General features: G+C 39.8%; 1 protein-coding gene and 1 long non-coding RNA gene across 6 annotated transcripts in view; one reads left to right on the forward strand and one right to left on the reverse strand.

Annotated features, from left to right (window-relative positions):
- Nucleotides 1–20,168, forward strand: part of APP (amyloid beta precursor protein) — a 229,270-nt gene that overhangs the window by 202,592 nt on the left and 6,510 nt on the right. For 3 of the 5 annotated variants that reach the window (XM_080374444.1, XM_080374447.1, XM_080374446.1), the window contains 3 exons: nt 2,965–3,018; nt 13,761–13,861; nt 16,946–17,092. In XM_080374444.1, coding sequence (XP_080230570.1) covers nt 2,965–3,018; nt 13,761–13,861; nt 16,946–17,092 — 302 coding nt within the window. The remainder of the gene's footprint in view (nt 1–2,964; nt 3,019–13,760; nt 13,862–16,945; nt 17,093–20,168) is intronic. The other 2 variants (XM_080374445.1, XM_080374448.1) reach the window with 1 other exon arrangement.
- On the reverse strand, nt 7,220–13,754 carry LOC308058551. Its single transcript, XR_013925877.1, has 2 exons — nt 13,456–13,754; nt 7,220–13,420 (listed from the first exon to the last, which is right to left on the reverse strand). It is a non-coding gene; the product is annotated as an uncharacterized lncRNA (long non-coding RNA).

Consider the following 20,168-nt stretch of genomic DNA (forward strand, 5'->3'; position numbering starts at 1 on the left):
GGAGGCACCACCAAACTGTCAGGAAATTGTATTTTAACAATGAAAAACACACCTTCAGAGGTAGGGGCAAAACCCCAACAGCTGTGAAGCTTTGACACTGCCAAGGTCCCTGGGCATTTTGCCAGTGCCTAACTGGGTTTAGTGTTCTACCCTTTGTATTTTACCATGTAGTTACAGTTAGCCTTAGCAACAAAGTATTGATCTAAAGTGAGATTTTTGTGAATGTTCTGTGTTAGACTTGGCCAGTTATTCCCTTCCACACTGTTCTTGGTAGGTGAGCATCACATAGCTCTCCTCACCTGCTGATTTGTACCAGCTTTTGAGCTTTTTGATTCACCTTTCTTTTATTTCTGAAAAGAGAAGTAGCCACATTCCCTCATGCTCTTCTGAGATGTGTTAGCGTTAGATACAAGGTGCAGTGTATAGTCTGTATGAAGCTGGAGTTGTCAGTGTAAGCAGATACCTACCAATTGAGTTTCATGAGGCTATTTGGAAAATAAATTTTCAGTCTTAATTCTGTGTACTTCCATGCACACGGAGGTGTGTTCAAGCGAAGTATGATTCTGCAGTATCAAAATGAATGCAGTTTTTATGATAATACACAGTATGTCTTAAAGAGTTTTGATTATTGAGAAGTGCTGTAATAGGTTTAAACATCTCCCCTCAATATCAGCTCTTGTGGGGTGGGGTGGTCCAGTGGGGCAGGCAGTGAAGAAACCCACAGACAAGATTTTCAGAGATAAGTGCTGTTTGTGCATACATCGATACCAGGGTAAGAGTAAGCAGGTTTTAAAACGCAACTGAAATTCAAAAGGTGGCAGCTCAGGGCTGTCCAGAAAGCAGCCTTTCTTGTACCATGCTGCCTGGGACGTGCTGTGCTTAGGCACATGCAATGACAATCTGCTTTGGAAAACCGTGGGCTCTGAACTTTTGCTTCCAGTATTTGGCCTGCAACTGGTTTGTGACCTTAGCGGGTCATTTCACTTTCATGTCAGTTGGCAAACAGCACTGGCACATTTTGGTTTTCCCCTCCCTGTACAGTGCTTCCAAAACCAGAGACAACAGGAAAAAATATTCATTATTAATACTTTCACCTAACCCCACAAATACTGCATTACCCTGAGGTCAGGTCCATGCTACTATACAACAGAAACTTCATCCTTTTTTCCCTTCACCTACTCCAATTTTTATTGCTACCCACAACCTGCTCTCTCAGTTCTCCATAGCTGTGGGCATGTAGGATTACCGAGCAAGAGGGAAATAAAACCCCTCAGGCTTCTAGGGAGGATCCAGGGACCAGGACAACGGGGGAGGGTCCTGCAGGAGCAGTTTGAGTAATGTTGGTCCTTGGTTGTTTCTTCTCTTCAGTCCTTTCCACTAAGAATTACTGCTGACCTACCTGAGGGTTGGTGCTGACGATATTGGAAAACCTAGCAGAAGACGTAAATAGGAAAATATTCAAAACTGCAGCTTTTAGTTAACGATGGAAATTGGGTTTTGTATAGTGCTGTGTAAGGAAAGCAATTACATGGTCTGCTAGTGCCATTGTGAACTGCTGTGAAGGAAAGCGGTTTGATGGCTTGTCTCTGCAGCACCAGACCAGCAAGCTCTGAAAATTTTTCCCTGCTGGAAACACAAGCAAGTCAGATGTGCCGATGCACTTCTAGTCTGCGGCTACTATAAAGCTGACTTACTGGTATTCTTGTAGAGGCAGGAGCTATTGCAGTCCTCTCCTGTATGCAAGGGCAGGGATGCCATGTGATCTCTTACTACTTTCAAGCATGGTAGGCTGGTTGTCAAATCCACAGGAACGCTAAGCAAGTGACACAGACTTCCTGAGAAGATGGGCAGTTCTGTTGCTTTAGTCAGCCGTATCATCAGGTTTGTGTGATTTTTCTGATGAAACGGCGAGCAGTTCTTTGTGATTGAAAACGGTGGGTTTGTCAGATTTCCTGTGTTATTGTAGTTCGCTCGGTGCTGATTAGAAGGTTCGTACTTTAATCTAGAAATGCAAATGAATGAGAACATCTTATTTTAAAAATTCTGAATTCTAAGGTACAATGTAATATTTTTATTTCAGAATTTAGTTTCTTTCTGACACTGGCACTTGGGTAGGTAAGGAAGGCAACGGTATTGTGGCAAAAGAGAGAAACAACAAAAAAAGAGGGGGAGGAATCTGAATTTTTAATGAATTTTTCCGTATGTTTGGACTTACCTGAGGCAGTAAATAATGACTGAAACAGCTCTTAGGGTTTTGCATATCAGGTTTTTCTGTGAATGCCAGCTCCATCAGTCTTGGGTCTCAGATGATAAAGCCTTTGTGTGGTAATACAAGAGTTTTGTAAAACTGTACAGCACCCAAGTGAGTAGAAAGTGGTGTTTCTCCTTTGCTGCCCTTTCAATAACTGGAAGACAAATTTGCTGTCTACAAATGAGAGCGTATTAGAATGAAATATTGATCGTATTTTCAAAATGCACTTTACTTTTTTCAAACCTTATAGCTAGTGCTGTAAAGAATCCACGTTGACAGGAAAAAAGTAGTCAGGATTCAGTGGGTTTGTAAGTCAGCACTGATTGAGAGTTAGCTGCAAGAGCTCATCGTGTCCATTCTTGCTGTCAGTTCTGATCAGGCAACTGGAAGAAGTTTGCATGTGATGAATATAGTTTTGCTCTATAGACAGAAATTTTTCGATCTTGGTGTATTCTTACTTTAAGCAGTAACCAGAATGTGATGTAAAATTGGCACATCAGCTGTGAAGCTTTCCTATTGAAGTCGTACCCATCCCTTCCTTTTATTTCCAGGATTAACTGAAGGCTGGTATTTTCTAGCTGTTGCTTTGGTAACTTTGTTTATGCGGTATGTTTCTTCTGCACTGTCCCAGCAGAAGAGCAGTTGACTTTATCATTTTGGGGGATTTTGTTTATTTTGTTTGCTTTTTTTGTTTCTTTTCTGCACATGCCCAGTTGAGCCAGTTGATGCCCGCCCAGCTGCAGACAGAGGACTGACCACACGACCAGGTATATAACTTGCATGGCTTTTACCTAACCTGTGTTCTCCCAGCGTGCATGTGGTCTGCTTGAGCTGAAATGATTATGTTTGCTTTGGTGTGACCCTCTCTTAATATGTAATGCTCTGTCATGAACCAGGGAAGTGTTCCCACACAAAATCCCATCAGCCTGTGCGAGTCTGCGTGTGTCAAGGGTGATCAGGATGTGTACTTGCAGAGAGACCCAGACACCCAGAACTGATGTTCAAGTTGTTGCCCCTTCTAGCAATAATGCTTTGGCAGACGCAGGAGGTGGTAGACCTGGTACCCCCTAGTGCAGAGAGTATTTTTAATGTGGGAATGTATGATAGAAGTGTCGAATCCTCTATGTAGAGTATACAGTTTCGTCAAAGTTGGGGCTAATAAAGAATTAATGTGTACAGTTTTAGAATTGTAAGGGACATCAGGATTTCTTGCTGTGATACTTACATTAGCTAACTCCAGATATGTAAAAATCGATACATATATTTTCCCTCTGGATTCACCGAGGACACCTCTATATGGCTATTCATTCCCTTCTAGGATGGAGAGGGGTGATTGATTGCCTTCTGTAGGTACCTGTGTCTTCCTATTGATTTCAGAGTAAGAGCAGATGACTAGCTTGAGTCAGGCTGCAAATGTTTGGAAAAGTTAAATGGGACAAATACAATTTTTAAAAGTAAAAGATTGCTTTTCATACGAACGTTTTTTGCTTTTTAGATTGGTTTTCCCCTTGGTTTTGTTTAGGATTATCTAGAAATGGCAGGTTCCATTAAGAACAAACAGCCTTTTATTTCAGAAGAGGTTACTCTCCAACATGTAGTGAGATTAGATTGGTATATTTTAGGGTCAGAATTATATCAGTATTGCATTGTCATTGTGGGTTTTTTCTTAAAACTGAGCAATCTTGTCTTTTTTCCTTCATCTTTTCATCCAAACATCCATTAGGTAGCATTTTGGGCAACACCCTCCTAGTGCATTTAAATCTTTCTGATAACTCACTGTGTTTACCAACTACAGAAATTGCTAGTTGCAAGTAAAATAAGCTCATATGTTATAGCAGTTGGGATAGAGGCTGGCCAGTCTGACATCTTACTTGTGTTTAAGAGTCTTAATTTGTTCCGTGAAGAGAGCCTGGAAACAGGTACAGAGCTATCTGTACAACAGTGCTAAAAATCACAGGATCAGGGAACATCTCCCTGATACTGGGTAGTCTCTGCCTTCTAGATTAGATTTCTTCCCTGAGAGCAGTAGAAGTACCACCACACATGAAACATGAATGTGTTAATCTGAATTCTGTAATGTTAGTTCAATCTAGCAGTTTTCTTGTAATACTAAGGTTTGTTATTGTTAACCATTTTAATTTCAGTCATCTTGAAAAAATCTGTTAGGAGGCCTATATTTGTTATATTTGCCTCCCTCCTATTCCCTCACACACACACACACACACACGAAATCTTTGGTGTCCTTTCTCTAGAGGAAGGATTTTCTCACGGTGCCGCACTCTAGTTTCGAAGTGAAACGATGTGTTTTAGTCCACTGTATCATAGCACTTTGTCACTTGGGGCAATGCATAGATTACCAAAAGTATGGCTAGCATAGGTCGTGAGTGATCTTTGTGAACGTGTATGGTAGACCATTAAGGAGCAATAAAAAGTATTTCAGCATGTGACTATTAGGTTTGAAATTTCCAGTGGATACACTATCTTTTGCACTATGAATAACACATGGGATATTTCCTCAATTTTCTGCTCAAGTGCAAAAGTAGCACTGCCCAGGGGCCTGTGCTGCCTCTGTCACTTTTAGCACAAAATTTGAAGTGCTGCAGAAGCCCGTGGTCTGCTTTTGGCACAGAGAGTGAACCCCTCCAGCCTAGCAGGGATGCACACTGCATTCCTCCATGCAGGGTGATGCTTGCTTCCCTGGAAAGATTGAAATCTCTCGCTGCTGTGCCTGCATTCCAGTTTTCACAGCATAAAGTGTCTTACATGTGCATGTGAGATGGGGGTTTTGCCCCTTTACTGTAGTGCTAAATGTATCATAACAGCAAGTAAAACATGCTCACTTCACTGTTCCTGGTAAACTTTAAATTCCTTATGTCTTTAATTACCTTGTCCAGACCTTGGCAAATTTGTACTTACTGTTACAAATTCTGACAATAAATGTCCCCCTGATTTTTCATCATCCTTTAAAAACCATTGATCTGTGATAAAAATTCAACTTAACAAAAACCTGATACTGATCTGAGTAGCTTTATGAACTAGCAGAAGAGGAAAGCAAATGGGTGCTTAATTAAACTGTGAAATACAAAAGAGATCCTGACAATTTAATAATGTGTGCTTTAAAATTGTTTTAATTGCTAATTATAAATAAAATTTCTAAGTTAGAGGTTAAAAAAGGAAAAGAGATACTTTCTTTGCAGTCACTCTCAGTATAGTAGTTTTTACAGTTTGGGGCTATTCTTTATTAAAAAAAATCTGAAAAGTGTATTATTCTAGAAAGAAAATGTATTAACAAGGGACCTGGAGGCAGATTAATGCATATAGCTTCTTGTAACTTTTTGGGTTGTTTTTATTGCCTAGATTCTTGTTGATTTCCTGAAAGATTTGCACACTTCATAGGCCTGACTTTCCAGTCAGTGCTTCTGCTTGCTTTGCTGAGGTGAACAAAGGTGGTGACTTGCTTCTTCAGGGTGAACATACAGGCCTCATGTCAACCTGCCACAGTCCAGGCCTGGAATAAGAACAAGTGAATGTTTTGTAGATGCTCAAAACCATTGAAGAATATCAGCTGTGAAAGGACTAAGACAAGCATACAAACACCTGCCCTTTTTCTTCTTTCCCATTTTCTTTTTATCACTTTTGGCCCACGTAATATTCTTACAATGATCACGAAGTTTTTCTTAAAAGTAGATCAAACCGTGCAGGTGATCTTTATCCCTTTCCCACAAGAGAGGTAGTTTGGTCACAGTACAGAAAAGAGCAAGTACTTGTTAGTATTTGTGATAACTAGAATCTTGTTACTTCAGCACATTGTTCTTTCTTTATCAGAAAATAGTCTATGAGCAAAGTCAGGAAAAGTGAAGAGTTGTCCAATCCATAGAGCAGAAAAGCTTTTATTAAGGACCAAGTTTAAAGCATTTACTAAAATTTAAGCCAATTGTCCAAACCCCTGCCTCTGTTGCACTCCACCTTGGCTGTCAGCAGTTGAAGCTTGAATTTGAATCTGATCTACCTCAGTCCCAGGAGGAGAGTAATTTCAGAGGGGCTGCCATCTCCTAGCATAGAGACATCATCTGCGGTATTTGCAAAGGAGCCTAGTGCTTCAACACACTGTCCTTCCCCCTTTTACTTCACAAGTGGGAAAACAAAAATAAGAATTATGCCCAAATCCCTTTCTTGGCTCTTTCCTGAAAGGGGAGTAAACAGATAATAAAAGGTCAAAGTGAAAGAAAATAGATGCATCAAGTAGTCATCAGTGAGCTATTTTTTAATACAACACAAAATGATGAGACATTTATGACATGTTTCTTACTCTTTATAAATTGCTTCATACAGGGAGATGTTAGAATGCTTCAATCCAGCCTGAGAACTTCCTTAGTAAAAGTTTCAAGTAGAGAGCGTACCTCTTTCCTTGATAGCCTAGCTGTAACTGCTTTTTCTGTAGCGTTTCCTTCTCACCTGTGCCCCCGAGGTCACTTTTTCTTGATAAACATTTGATTTCTTGCAGCTGAATTTGGAGTATGTGTTTATTGGTAACTTTGTGTGTATGTGTGCGTGTACATATACACACATAAATCATAGAATCATTTAGGTTGGAAAAGACCTTTAAGATCAAGTTCATCAAGTCCAACCATTAACCCAGGACTGCCTGTATAAAAACATCTTTAGAATACTCATAAGCAAGCTCCTTTTTACCCATGTTAATTCAGCAGGTCTGATTTGTGGAAATTTAGTGAAGAGTAGAAAACCTGCACCAGAGTGGATGTTGCTGAGTATCAGCAGATTTTCTTGAAATTCAAAGTGATAAAGAAAATAACCAGTGCTCTGTTCAGGGTAGATCATATTCTCATCTTTTGCACAGTTGCAACTGTAATTATACCGCTAACAGCTGTACTTATATCACTCACAGGATGCCTATAATTCATAATGCAAGAATTTTATGATACTGGTAGCTTCCTCCGTGTAGTATAGTTTGGGGTTGGTTTTTTTTTTTTTTGCATTCTCCCAACTCTTCGTCAGTTGATTGTTTTTGCAGTCAATAATTTTGAGGAGACATTGCACATAAAGCTGCATTTGTGTCTCTGGTGCTTCCGTTGATAAATCATAACGTGTCCATCCTCATTACATGATATGGAAGTTGAGGGATTTTTTTTATACATGGTTGCAGAGGCTCTGTAAGCCTAATGGCTGTTCTGCAGAATCATTAGCACATAGGCTGCAATCTCTATGAGGTGAGGGCATAGAGCAGCTTAGTGAATTATTTATGATTTCCTTGCCAGAAATTGCCAGGGTTTTTCTCCTGTTTTAGTGATGTTAGATCAACACAGTTGTCTTAAACCAACTGTCTGCAGCCCCCAAATAGAAATGATGAATGGATTTATTTTTTTTTCCATAAGGTCGCTTTGTTTCATAGATCAGATAGTTATTACCTGTGAATGCAATTATATATGCATGTGCACAGCATTTCCTTTGGCATGCCAGAAAGATTACCAGATTTTACTTGTTTTGTTTATTCATTTTTACACACATATAAAATAATCCCTGGTATTCTCAGAATTATTTCATACTAAGTTCCAATTAGGTTCTTCTTTAAAAAGATAACATTCTTTTTTGCACTGGTTTTTTGCTTTCTCCAGTTTAAGAGCCCTGTAGTAATCCATGGAGTAAAAGCAAACCACTGTTTCATGGAGAGACCAGAAAGTTTTAGTTCCGTGCAGTCTTAAATGTACTTACTCCTCAAAGATATTTGAGTCGTCCTTACAAAACAATCTTCATTCTTCTTTTGTTTCCGAATGAAATGGCCTGCACAAAGTCAGATAGTCATATGGAAGTAATAGTTGAACTTCTAGTAAGAACACATGGCTGTCTACCTGGGTAGTTGTTCAAACACTTCATTCCCTTCCATCCACCCCTTTTATTTTAGATTAAGCTTTACTCAGATAAAACTGTTTACTACCCTTGTAACAGGCCTTGATTCAATAAATCTTTTCTTGTTCTTGTCGTTACTCAAATACAGTTCATGGACATAGAGTTAAACGTTTTCCTGAATGCAGTCATTATATCTGTTGTTTAAACATGCTACTTCTGGTTTTCTCTATGTAGAGACCACCCAGGTCTGGTGGTTTCTACTGTGCTTCAAGTGGAGGTTAAACTTTTAGCTCTGAAAGTAACCAGAAGACCACAGGCACATCTGATATTGTTTCAGATCCTCGGAAAACAAAATCTTGCTAGGCTGTTATTTAACAGGTAGATGAAGCAATTAAAAGCAGTATAGTAGATAACGACACCTAAATGCGACCTTGGTGGAATTCATTATATTCTTTTTCTTACCCTTCGTAAAGGCTTAATGTATATATTTACACAAACGCAAAAGTTCATCTGTTTGAGAATAAAGTGTTCCCCAAATCAGCTACTTTGTTTTTATTTCATGAGTAGTTTTAAACTCCATACAATTTTATTTTGCCTCCCCTGTAAGGGCAAGGAACTACAAGGTTTGCATACACTGCTCTTTTTGATGTTAGGATATGCGTGTGTGTGTACATGCATGTGTACACTTGTATGTATAAAAGCAGTTAACTTTGCTAATCAACAGCAATACAATTAGAAGCCCATCATAGCTCGTTTTATTGGAATTTGCTAGATGCTTTTAAGCATGTGTTTTTGATAGCTAAATAGTTTTGTCAGTTTTTCCAAGAAGTTGCAAGTTAATATATTTACCAGCTGAACTGTAGCATTTTTAAATCAAAGTAATTAAAAATGTAACTCCCTAAAGACGGTATGTAATTCAGAAGAAAAACCACTAATAATTATAATCATTTGTGAATGTGCAGTGAGGCAGTTCTCTCACGTTTCTTCTTTTACATTGGCTTTTGTGTTTGGATTGTGTATTTTAGACTTTGTAGTGAAAAAACATCATTCTGTGTCAGAATTTAAGTTCTTGTCATATAGTTAACTTTTCTTTGTATGCTTGTCTTGAATGCAAGAGTAGAATGGTATTAGACAGCTGTTAGCTGTCTGCTGATTCACATACCTCTAATAGAAGTTTTTGAAAAATCCTGAAGTTTTTCCTCCTTCAGTTAGTACCTTTGAAAAATAAATCTTTGATTTTGTCATCTAGGTCTAAATACCCAGTCACCAGGACAGGAAAGTGAATGAACTGGAAATAAAGAGAAGTCTGTTAAATAGAAAGTCTGAATTCTATAATGTAACATAGCCGAAAGGCATATATAATAACCCCATACGTATTTTTGTCTCATACCAGGTATTTAATTGATTACAGTGTGGAGTCATGCTGCTTTTACTGTATAATCAAGTATTTGCAGAAGACCACCAGTTTACCCTAGTTGTACTTTTAAAAGTTTTTTTTTCTCACTTCGAAGGGAGATAGGAGGAAGGAAAAAATTGCTATAGAGTTTGTTAGTGCAACAGAAGATTTTTCTATTTCTGACCTTTTTCCTATGCAAGCTGCCAAAACCAAGTTTTAGTAAGTCTAACATCATTAACTTCCTAATATCAGGTCCTACTTTATGTTCAGAACCCATGGCATTTTTGTGGATTCGTGAGTAAGGCCAAGCAGACCACGAGACCTTGGTCACCTGACCCAAAGCAAAAAGTTTCTGCCTGATATCAAGGCAAAAGATTGTTTAACCTGCTGCATGCTGGAAGTACAGCTCCCATGCTACTGTTTGATGGGAGTGGGAAGAGGGAAGGGAACCTTCAAAGAAATGTAGCTTTAGGGAAGCCCAAGCCTGCATTTCTCCAGCAGCTGAGAAGACAGCTGATGAACTTACCACCCTCGATTGCTCATTGATGTGAAGGCTCCTGACCTGTTCTGCCCCTGAAACGCTGCTGTAACTCCTGCCTTTGGCATTTGGCTCTGTTTAACTGAAACTAACAAAGACCCACGGTCTAAGCTATCGTAGCCTGCTTTCAGTAAAAGTGGTCAAAGCCCATGAGCAGAAGTACCCAAGTCCATTATCCCACCTCTACCACTGATGCATGAGGGATACTCAAGAGACTTCGTCTCTGCTTTATACTCCTGGCACATCCACTGAGCTTTTGGCAGCCGGCATTTGATAGATTTCAGTACTAGAAATTTTATTTTTACCATTGTGTTTAGTAACCCTGGATGAACATTGCTTTGCATTTGTTCATTTGTATTTTGCCCATCCTCATTATTTGTGCCAATGAGTTCCGCAGTCCAGTTTGCATTGTGCCAAGTTATATATATATACACTCTTTCTTTTGTTAGTTTTTAATCTGCTATGTCATAGCCATGATTGTGTCCTGCACTTTCTTATGAGAAGTAATGAATGACCGTTTCCTGCAGACTTTCTCCTTGTCACTCACACTTGTATAGGCCTCTGTAGTGTTTCCCCTCGGTTTTCTCTTCATTCTGAAGATTCCTGCTTTGTCTAGTCCTTCTTGTACAGAAACCATTCCATACCATCAATCATCCGTGTCTCCCTGCATTGTACCTTTTCTAGTTCTGCCTTTATTTGAGCTGGGGTGACCAGAATGAGTAGCCAGATTTAAAATGAGGATGCATCATTTATACAGTGGTGTAACAATGTTTTGTTTTGTCTGTTCCCTCATAATTACTCCTAGCTTTCTCTTTGCCTTTTTGACTGCTACTGAGCCAGCTGCCCACAGAGTTACCCACAGTGGCTGCAAGGTCTCTGTCCTGGGTGGAACAGAGCTAACTTAGAGCCTCTTGTTGTGTATGTATAGTTAGGGCTACATATCCCTGCAAGCACCACTTTACATTATATCAACATTGAATATCATTTCCCTTTTTTTATGCACTCAGAATTTGTAATATCCTTCTGCAGTTCTTTGCAGTTGGTTTTGCTTTGGCTATGCTCTTTTTTTTTCTTTTATTTTTTGTCAGTAAACTTTATCACATCACTATTCACTGCTTTATCCAGATCACTTTACAAACAGCACAGCACAGATTCTTGTGGGACCCTGCTGGTAACCTTCCTCCATTGTGAAAAAACACTTCATTTTCTATCTTTTAATCAGTTATGGAAAGTCGTGTAGGATTTTTGCTTGTAGTCTTTGCCATCGTAGCTTCTGCCAGAGCTTTGATCAGGGACCTTCTCAAAAAAAAGCTTTTGGCTTTTTGGAAATCCAGATTCACTCCAAGGCAAATCACTGTTTCCCATGTGCTTCCTAACTCTTCCAGTGACCTCTAAGAGGTTTGGGAGGCAGGACTTCCCTCAACAAAAGATAAGTTTATTCATCACTGATTTATCTCGTATATGTATGCATATGTTCTAATCAATATTTACAGCTTAAGTGAATTTGCCAGCTGTAGTGCCAGAGTTGTGCAGTTCCTCGGGCCCTTGCCTTGGGGGAGTTTCCATGTGGGGCAGCAAGTGTGGCCGCGGACAGTGGCGAGCAGCTGGGAGCCACCACCTCTTCAGCCACTTCAGCTGTGGGCAGTGAACCAAGTCCTGGGAAAGCACTTTCCCCCCAACTATTTAACCTATATGAAGCGCTACTATTTCTGTGTTGGGTTTTTCACCCTCCCTTTTAATCCTAAAAACAAAAAGTCAGGGGTTTGAAGAGACAAGCCTCTGTGCAGCCAGATACACATTCTCGTTTTCTTTGCTTCCCGTTGATACAGGTGTAAGGGCTATTTTGAGATTATACACAAAGGAGAGTACGTTTCATTCTTATTTTAATTTGGAAAACTAACTATAACTGCTTCAGGGATAGAAGGTTAAACTTCTTTTCAGGTACCATGTGGGTTTTATTTCCCTCACCTCCATTTCCTCCTGCATTTCATTGACAGCACATCATGGTATGTTTTCAAACTGCAGTTCGTTTAAGTACTTTACAGTTCTTGCATTTAGAAATGGTCTCTTTTATATAAATGTTATAATATACTTGTGTCAGTAGTGTAACGCAGCATCAAAAATCAGATTCTTTGTAAAGAGATTTGAGATTTTACGTGCTTCATTTCTTTAAAAGAAGACACTAAAGTAGAATTTATGGGGCTTAAAGTGTCAGACTGTTCAAGAAAATAACCATAAATACTTCACTGCATAAAGATGATTCTTGTTCTCTCCTTTGCATGGTTTCCTATGAAGAGAAAGTTCAAGACCTTAGAACGGGATTGTACAGTCCAGAGAAGTTCTTGGGAACATCTGTTCTTGCTGATTCATAATACAAAAATAAATTGACATTTAATGAAAAAAGAAATTGCATGTTCAAAGGCAATAAAAGCACAATAATTCTTACACTGAGTGCTACTTTAGACTGTGGAGCTCATTGGCACGTGGAAGTCTTCAGGAATTTATTGAGAGTCCAAAGAGATGGTGGAGCACGAGAGCAGTCAGTAGTGTTAAGAATTTTAAAAGAGGTTCTTCCTCTGTCAGAGCTTAAGGTCAGCCCAAAATACTGAGAATGAAGGCTTGGAGAGAGGAGTCAGGGTGTTAAAATGCTAAAATAAGTACAGACAAGGAACATGAACTAGTTTGTTCTTATTACATTAGATAGGGTGAGGAGATAACATCTCATAAAACCCTGCTTCTGCGGTGTTTGTACCTCTAAGAAATATGTCAGTCACTTGGTACTGAGGAGAATGACCAGCTATGTGAATACCTGTATGGTCTCTATAAGCCAGAGCCAGCTTTTCGGGACAGAACATTCATAGATAACACAATACAGGATGCACTGCTCAGCTGTTTTAAGTCTGGCTCTTTCTCCTAAAGCTGTTTTCCAGGAGAAAATACTGACCTTCTTTCCAGTTAGGCAAGTGCAGCATCTCCCCTTTGCATTCATAAGGAGAGAACAGGACTGCAAACTATCTACAATTAAAATCACTACAAGCTTTATTTACTTGCTTTACTGTATGTTTCTAATCAAAGGGGGCAGTTGTCATCTCTGACAGAAGTCAAGACTTGCATAATCATAATTGTGAGCAGTCTGAAATATGAAAACAAATAACTGTGTAAACTTCAGGAACATTTTAATAACCCTTATTTGTGCATGTTTGCGCAAAAGGTACAGAGTCACAAGAAGAAGATACAGTATCTGGGGTTCCCCACCTCACACCATGGGTATGTGTTTTTTCCTCACAGCAGCCTGAGCTTAGGAGGGAGGGAGGTTTCGGCCTAAACACCAAATTTTCTTGACATTGCTAAAGAGGCTGTCAGAGCAGATCTGTCTGCATGGGGTGAGCTGATTGAGGAGACCACTGTTAGTCCCTTGCAGCTTAGTTTTCGTAGTATTTCATGCTGGAAGCCTTTGATGCTTGTACCAACATAGTTGCAGTGGATTAAGGAATGTTTAACAGAGGAGAAATTTTACCAGCTCAGTCTGTGTCACCTCAGTGAGACTTAAACATCAGATGTACCTCACTTTCCTCCCCATTCCCTTTCACGTTGCATCACACCTCCTCTGCTTGAATGACACCATTGCCTTCTGCTCTTGTAATGGTGGAGGTAAGCAGAGTGTAATTGAGTTGATGTCTTTAACGAATTGTCATTGCGGTGCAATGCAGGTTCTGGGTTGACCAATGTTAAAACAGAAGAGATATCTGAAGTGAAAATGGATGCAGAGTTCCGGCATGACTCAGGATACGAAGTTCATCATCAAAAGCTGGTGAGTGAACACACAGTGCTTTCCATACGTGAGTTCTGAGTTGCTGATTCAGTCTTGAACTAGTGGGTCAATTACAGCCATGTTTCCCCCAAGAAATGTGGGTGCTGAAAGTGCCAACAAAAAGTTTTCATGTGAACAGATGATGATTTTTCTGGTTCTTTCTTAAATGAGAGTAAACCTGGAACAGCTTCAGCAGAGAGGATGGAAAGCCATTAAATCTCACACGAGAGGAAATTCTGACAGTTCCTGCCCTTGCACCGCCATGTGAGTAGACATGGTCATATGGGCTTGTCCCACGGTCCATCTGTCATGGTCTCGTAACCAAAGACAAGGGATACAGAGGAAGTAATATGCTAAAAAAGAAAAGAAAAAAAGTTTGATGGAGACACACAGCGTGGTGCAGCAAGAGAGAGAGAGTGACACCATTTCAGGAATAGATTCATTTTCTGTCAAAACAGATGGTGGTGGTGCATGAAGGAGGCTAAACTCCATGGAGCATAACCTTTCACAAGATTGCCTGCTTGGGATAAGAGGAGATTCTTCACTAGACTTAATTTTAATTCGTGCTTGGCTGCATCTGTGAGTTTTGTTCCTTAAGGTATATTAAATTATGAATAGATGAAAGGCAGGTAGGAGCAAAATATTGTTCCTCGTTTGAACTATGCTGCTTATGAGCACAAAAATAACAACCAAAAGCAACATAAGTAAGAACAAGCATCTTCTAAAAGCTCTTTTCAGTCCCTTAATAAGTAATGAAGAATCCGTACAGCAGTGTTGACTACAGACCTTTTCTGCTTCCTCTTTTTTAAAGGTATATTACACGATGAGATTTCCGTTCCATGACTTTCAGTATCCTGATAATAAACTTGAAAACTTTTTTCTTAATATATTCTTAAAGCTAAGTAGCGCTGAAAATTAAAATTAACATGGGACTCAAATTTGCATTTGACTAGGCAATCACTGTGTGAAAAGATATTCTGCCATCTCTTTGATGCTGAGAACTAAGAATTCCCAGTTTGACTAGCTAATCCAAAATGCATTAGCACTAATTTGGGAAATTCCGACATGCTTGGCTCAGATGGGTTAAACATCCTGATGGAGTAAACCCGTGCACTTTACTGAAGGGAATGAACTTGCAGGAATGTATTTTAACTGATCCTGTGTCATGCGCTTACCAGCAACAACCTTTAAGCAGTTTGATACCATCCCAAGCAGTTTGGTGCTGGAAACTATCCTTACCATGGTGGCTGATAGGGAATGCATTGCAATCCCTGCACTTGGGTAATCTGTGTCATGCTTAGAGTGGGACCTTTCCATCTTATTGAAGTATTTTATGCCATACTTCTCACTGATAGGTACAAGCATTATTTAAAAATTAGTAAGCTGTCCTCTAGGTTATCTTTCCAATTGAGACTGAGCAAGGGGTCCAGTATTGCTGAGAAAGTACTGGACTGATGACGTACAGGGCATTGGTTGTTTACCAAGTGCCATATCCTAGCCAATGCCCTTCTCCATTAGCTTTAATTCAAAAGCAATAAGCAGAAAATACTTTCATCTGTTCTCCTTCTCCTGTGCCCTGGTAGGATTTACTGAAACAGTCTCCTTAGGATATCACTTTGAATTGAGCAGCACATTGCATTTTACACACAAACTTCTGAATTGGGCTGGAATTGCAGTTATTTTCTCCTTTATGCGGATGTTCACATTTTAACTGTACAGTAGGTTGATTTTCACGGCTTAGAGTGCTTAAGGCCTTCCTCTGTTGCACATGTATATTAGCTGGGGCATTTCACAGTGCTCCAAAATAGTATGGTAACAGAATTTCAGTCCTGGGCAGGTAAAATTGATGGAAGAAATTATTACTTCACATCAGCTTCTGCCAACGCTGTCCATTGTGTGTACTTCCTAGTGATTTCTTAACCTTGTTCAAACACATTTCTTGCTTATGACTAGGAACAATATAAATATTTATACTGCATGCTTTAATACCTCTCTGAGGAAGATCGTGTTTCTTAAAGAGTGCAAATGTTATACAGCTCATTATAATTCTCAGCTGGTTTCCTGCTTCCCTCTCCATTTTTGTTAAATACTTGTCAAAGTATTTAGTCTTTCAGAGTGAGATAGTCTTACAATTCTGTGAATGTAATTTATTCTCTAATCCTTTTTGCCCATTTTGATTAAAAATAGTAATAATAAAAGCCTGCTATTGGCAAGCAGACAATAGGTTTGTAAAATATGCATAGATGTAAAATAATCCAGGATATTCCTTGAATACAAAGCAGGACAGTTAAAACAATCACTCACCCGTTCCTGTTGCGAAAAGCCAGTCTTATTAAATGCATAGTAAAAGCATCTTACTGTCCGCTCTTTTGCCTTATCAATACATATAATTCAAGCAGATCTTCTGTTTTTTACAGAACTTTTACCTTATCTAGATCTCACATGAGTATTGTCATGATCCTGTTATAGCTCATTCTCCCTTTACTCTGCAAAAGTATCTGAAGCATCCCTTGATGGTCACTTAAATTGGCACACTTGATTTTGCTAGACTCTTAGTCTCTTTGGTGTGAGAATTTTATCCCAGCTGGTTGTGTGCAAGTTTCATTGTTGTGCTACGGGTCTTCACCACTCTTTCATAGAAGAAATGTATCACAGTCCAAACTTTAGATTTGTAGATTTATAAACACTTTCATCATTAGCATTCTAAAAATAAATATACGTGTATGCCCCCTGGTTAGTCCTCCACAAGCTTATCAGTCATTTTGCAATTAGTTTGACTCGATTACCCAAGAAAAAAAAAAGCAGCTCCTGTCTTAAGACCTGTGTGAAGCAGAATCATTGACGTGAGTCTTTCCCTTAGCCACAGTACTGCTACACCACAGGCAATACAGATTTCCCAAATTGCTCTTCTCCAGCTATGAGAGCTGGGGTGCAGCAATCCAGTTTTGAATAATTAGGATGACATGCAATACTGTTAGATTACTGATACTTCAGTAGGCTTTGTATTGCTGTGGCAGCTGGACAGGTTAGCCAAATATTCAGTGAGCTTTTTATTAGCCACCTTCCTTTATTTTTCTTTTGCAGGTGTTCTTTGCTGAAGATGTGGGTTCAAATAAAGGTGCCATCATTGGGCTAATGGTGGGAGGTGTTGTCATAGCAACAGTCATTGTCATTACTTTGGTGATGCTGAAGAAGAAGCAGTACACATCTATTCATCATGGGGTCGTGGAGGTAAGAAAAGACTACCAAGCACCACTGCTGTCACATGTACAACACAGTCAGCACACTGCTCTGTAAATATATTTACAAACAAAGAAACCATATTTTTGGCTGGCCTAATGTTCAGAGTTGGAGTGGTTGCATCCAGTAGAGTGGAATCAAATTGCCTTATTTTGTAAATGCACACAGAATGTAAACCTTGTTAAGTTGGGTGTAAAACCACAAAAATCTCTCTGGAACTATTTCAAACCAATCACCTCATAATGTGAAAGTTCATTTTATAGGAAATTTAACAGCAGCCAATGAGCAGAGGAATTTATATGCTGCACAAGAGGAAAGATCTGGTTTTACTGTTGCTGGGAATTTATGCACACGGATTTCTTTATTTAGCTTGCAAATAGACATTTGAGGTAGGTCTTCTGTGGATTGTGCTGTACACAAGGATTTTCCCTATACAGATACTTTATTACTTTTTGTTCTCTAAACAAGATTTTCTTTTGCCACCAACAGCTTTTGATTTATGGCTAATCTGAAACTCATAGATTTGAGAAACAAATAATACACGACACTCTTATATTGGATTTTGAAGATGAAAACCATTGCCCCTTCCCAATCTACCAAGTTAATTTGTAGTCAGTTTACAGTAGCTTAAAATACCTCATCTGTTGCTTGGACTTAAGACAAGATCTCTGTAAACAGAGAAACTTAAATTATGAGAACTGGAAGGGTGTTCATGTAACTCTCTTCTCCCCCCATGTGTATTGATACCTAGTTTGTTGTGTGAGTGTCTGGTTTGGGGATAGAATCATGGAATGGTTTGGGTTGGAAGAGACTTAAAGATAGTCTAGTTCTAACCCCCCCCTGCCACCAGACCAGGTTGCTCAAAGCCCCATCCAGCCTGGCCTTGGACACTTCCAGGGATGGGGCATCCACAGCTTCTCTGGGCAACCTGTGCCAGTGTCTCACCACCCTCACAGTAAAGACTTTCTACCCAATAGCTAATCTAAATCTACCCTCTTGCAGGTCACAACCAATAGCCCTTGTCCTAACGCTACATGCCCTTTTAAAAAGCCCCTCTCCAGCTTTCTTGTGGGCCCCCTTTAGGTACCAGAAGGCTGCTGTAAGGTCTTCCCAGAGCCTTCTCCTCTCTAGGCTGAACAACCCCAACTCTTTCAGCCTGTCTTCATAGGAGAGGTGCCCAGCCCTCTGATCATCTTTGTGGCCCTTCTCTGGACTTACGCTATCAGGTCCATGTCCTCTTCTGTTGGGGGCCCCAGAGCTGAACACAGTACTGCAGGTGGGGTCTCATGAAAGCAGAGTAGTAGAGGGCAGAATCACCTCCCTCAACCTGCTGGCCACTCTTCTTTTGATGCAACCCAGGATACGGTTGGCTTTCTGGGCTCAAGCGCACATTGCCAGGTCATATTGAGCTTCTTGTCAACCAACACACCAATTCTTTCTCCTCAGGGCTGCTCTCAGTCCATTCTCTGCCCTGCCTGTATTTGTGCTTGAAATTGCCCCAATAGTACTTGTATTAGCAAGGACTTGAAACACTTACATGGTTTTGCCTTCCAAAACTGGTATTTCACATTATTGATTGAAACTAGGTGTTGTTCAAGTCCATGGTTTATGTTGGTTTCACCTTGAGTCAAATGGACCTTGCTTTGGTCTTGCGGGAGATGTACATACTTTCTGATGCATATATTCCACTGTCTGGGGCAGTGAAGAGTCTTAAAAATATTTGGGTAAGTGTTTGTCTTAAGCCTGTGCTTGTGCATCCCTGCGTCCGTGCTGTGGTTGCCCATGTGGTCTGAAACTTTCCAAAGAGACATGATCAGAAGAACACCAACTGTTTGGGGTGAGCCTTGAGCAAGACAGCAAGCTGTGCAGAATTTTGAATGGAGAGGCAGAAAAGAGTAAGCGAGAATCTCAGCTTTAACGTTCCATATGAAAGTTTCCAGCCCATTTTGTAGAAAATTGAAAGAGGTATTGGTTTTAAACCACCAAGCTGATAGCTGCTGCCAACAGTTGTGCAACCTGAGGTGCTCCTTTGGCTGGGTTTAGCGACAACAGAGTAGGGCAGGAGGCTTGCTAGGCCAAAGCCCCAAGTCAGACATTGGATGTGGATGTACCACTATTGCAGTACGACTTTAAAGTTTCAGGTGGACTTTGCCTGATAGAATGACATGGCAAAATTATTCCCGGATTCCTGTGAGCTTTCCTCAGTTGAGAGTGAACTTGGAAATGTTGGACTAGAAATAGCATGCACAAGCTGAACGAGTAATTCATGTCAAAATGACAGCATCACTTAGGGAATAAAAGATTTTACAGATAATGCCATAAAGCTATAGCATGTGGATGTACCAAGAATATTAGTCGATTTATAGTACAACAGTGTAGATGGCGTTGCCTTGTAGATTTGCTGCATTGTGTCTGGCATTGGCAGGCAGGATTCCTTATTCTGCCAGACTTGCTCAGTGGTCTTGGCAGACTGCATAGCCTCACTGAGCTTCTTGCCTGCAAGAAAGGCATGACATCTATTTCTGTCTTAGGTTGGTGAAAATTTTGTACCACGCACTTTGGGGGGTGGCAGAGGGGAACACCAAAAGATCCATATACAATTGATGTTTTAACAGTAAAATGTCTTCAAAACTAGGTTGTTCCATTCCAAAGAAGATTACTTTATTTAGCAACAGTGCACCTTTAGCATGCTGTGCACAAAAAGCACGAAAGAGCAAAACCACTTGATGTAAAAATAACTGTACATCAACTCTACGTTGACAGAGTGTATTTTAACAAAGCATGCAACCCGTATGTTGCGTGTCAGAAGTTGCCATGAGAATTTAACTCTCTGGTAATGGATGCAAGATTACAAAACAGGTCCTGTTCCACCTGTATTCTTATCTTCAAAAAGTCAACTCCATAGTACTTTTTCTCATTTCACTATGATTTCTTCAACAAAAGATGTTATTAAAAATCCTGTTAGCCTTTTTTGAAGCTCTGAGGAGGAATATAGAAGTGTCAGAATAATTTTCTCTTAAGTCTGAGAATAAAAACATTTCAAAGTGGTTCAGCCTCCCCAGAGAAA

The sequence above is a fragment of the Falco punctatus genome (assembly GCF_963210335.1).
Source record: "Falco punctatus genome assembly, chromosome: 2".
Classification (NCBI taxonomy): Eukaryota; Metazoa; Chordata; class Aves; order Falconiformes; family Falconidae; genus Falco; species Falco punctatus.